The 1,075-nt window shown below is 34.6% G+C and overlaps 1 protein-coding gene across 1 annotated transcript in view; it reads right to left on the reverse strand.

The window, feature by feature from the left end:
* The window catches only part of LOC107487792 (uncharacterized), a gene marked incomplete in the record, with an annotated part of 4,360 nt that extends 4,088 nt beyond the window's left edge, over positions 1 to 272 (reverse strand). The window contains 1 exon segment of the mRNA XM_052262186.1: positions 1 to 272. Coding sequence (XP_052118146.1) covers positions 1 to 95 — 95 coding nt within the window.
* Positions 273 to 1,075: the final 803 nt, after the last annotated feature.

A 1,075-nucleotide genomic window follows, 5' to 3' on the forward strand; every position in this document is an offset into this window, starting at 1 on the left:
TTGGCAAGGTAAACGGCTCGCCTCTGCGCCCTCTTTCGAGCGGCGTCCATCATGTCGTGCACCTTCTTCTCCGACCTCCGAGCCTCGTGCCACATCTTTGGCGCCAAATAATGGGAGCGAGAGTCCCAACTGCAAACCCTAATTTGCTTGAATTATTACACACCAGTCACCACTCACCAGAAATGAATTCAGGCTTTTGATTGGGAGAAGAATGTTGATTCCCAATTCCACATGCTTCTCCCTTCTTCCTTCTTCCCTCCCTCCTTCTACGTGGCGCTTCCTCCCTAACCCCACCTCCCTCCTTCTATTTCTTCAGGCCCAACCCATTCAAACTCGTTTTATACGGCGTAGGAGTCTTCTTGGGCCTGAGCCCATCAAGACCAAACAAGCAAGTTTTTATTCGTATATAAACCTAATGTCTTTTCATGTTAAAAAAAACTAATGTCTTCCCCATTTTTTGTTGTTAACCAACAAAAATGATATTTACAAAAAAAAGGTGAGTATTCAAATAAAAATGTGATGAAAATGATAGATAGATGAACAGAAATATTAGTGTCCATTATCTCTCAGCCTTTAGTTGAACAGAAATATCAGTCAGTATTTTTAAGAATTTATTATTATTTAATTAATTTAAATACTCACTTTTATGTATTAGTTGTTCAAAAAATAAGGAGAGTTACTTGTTTTTTATTTTCTTTCTCTTTTAAGGGTCGAATAAAGGACAATATTTAAAGGATATCTAACTGCACTAATAATTAAAATACTTACTAATAAACTTAGATTGATCAAGGAATTATTTCACTCGCTAAAATAAATGTTAAAAGTTTAAATTCTGCCTACTATATACAGCAATCTATTAGCTAACTTCAAACTCTTAGAACTACGATTTGCAACGAATTAGTGATTTGTTTGTCATAAAATATACCATGGACAACTAGACCAATGTGTAGTTTTCTAGATATTATTAACTTCATCGCAGTTTCAGCAATAATAGTCATCATCTTATATATCAATATCAATGTAATGCAATTGAATTCAGATATATGTACATATGTTTTTTAAGAAAAATATCTGT

This window comes from Arachis duranensis, chromosome 5, assembly GCF_000817695.3.
Source record: "Arachis duranensis cultivar V14167 chromosome 5, aradu.V14167.gnm2.J7QH, whole genome shotgun sequence".
Lineage (NCBI taxonomy): Eukaryota > Viridiplantae > Streptophyta > Magnoliopsida > Fabales > Fabaceae > Arachis > Arachis duranensis.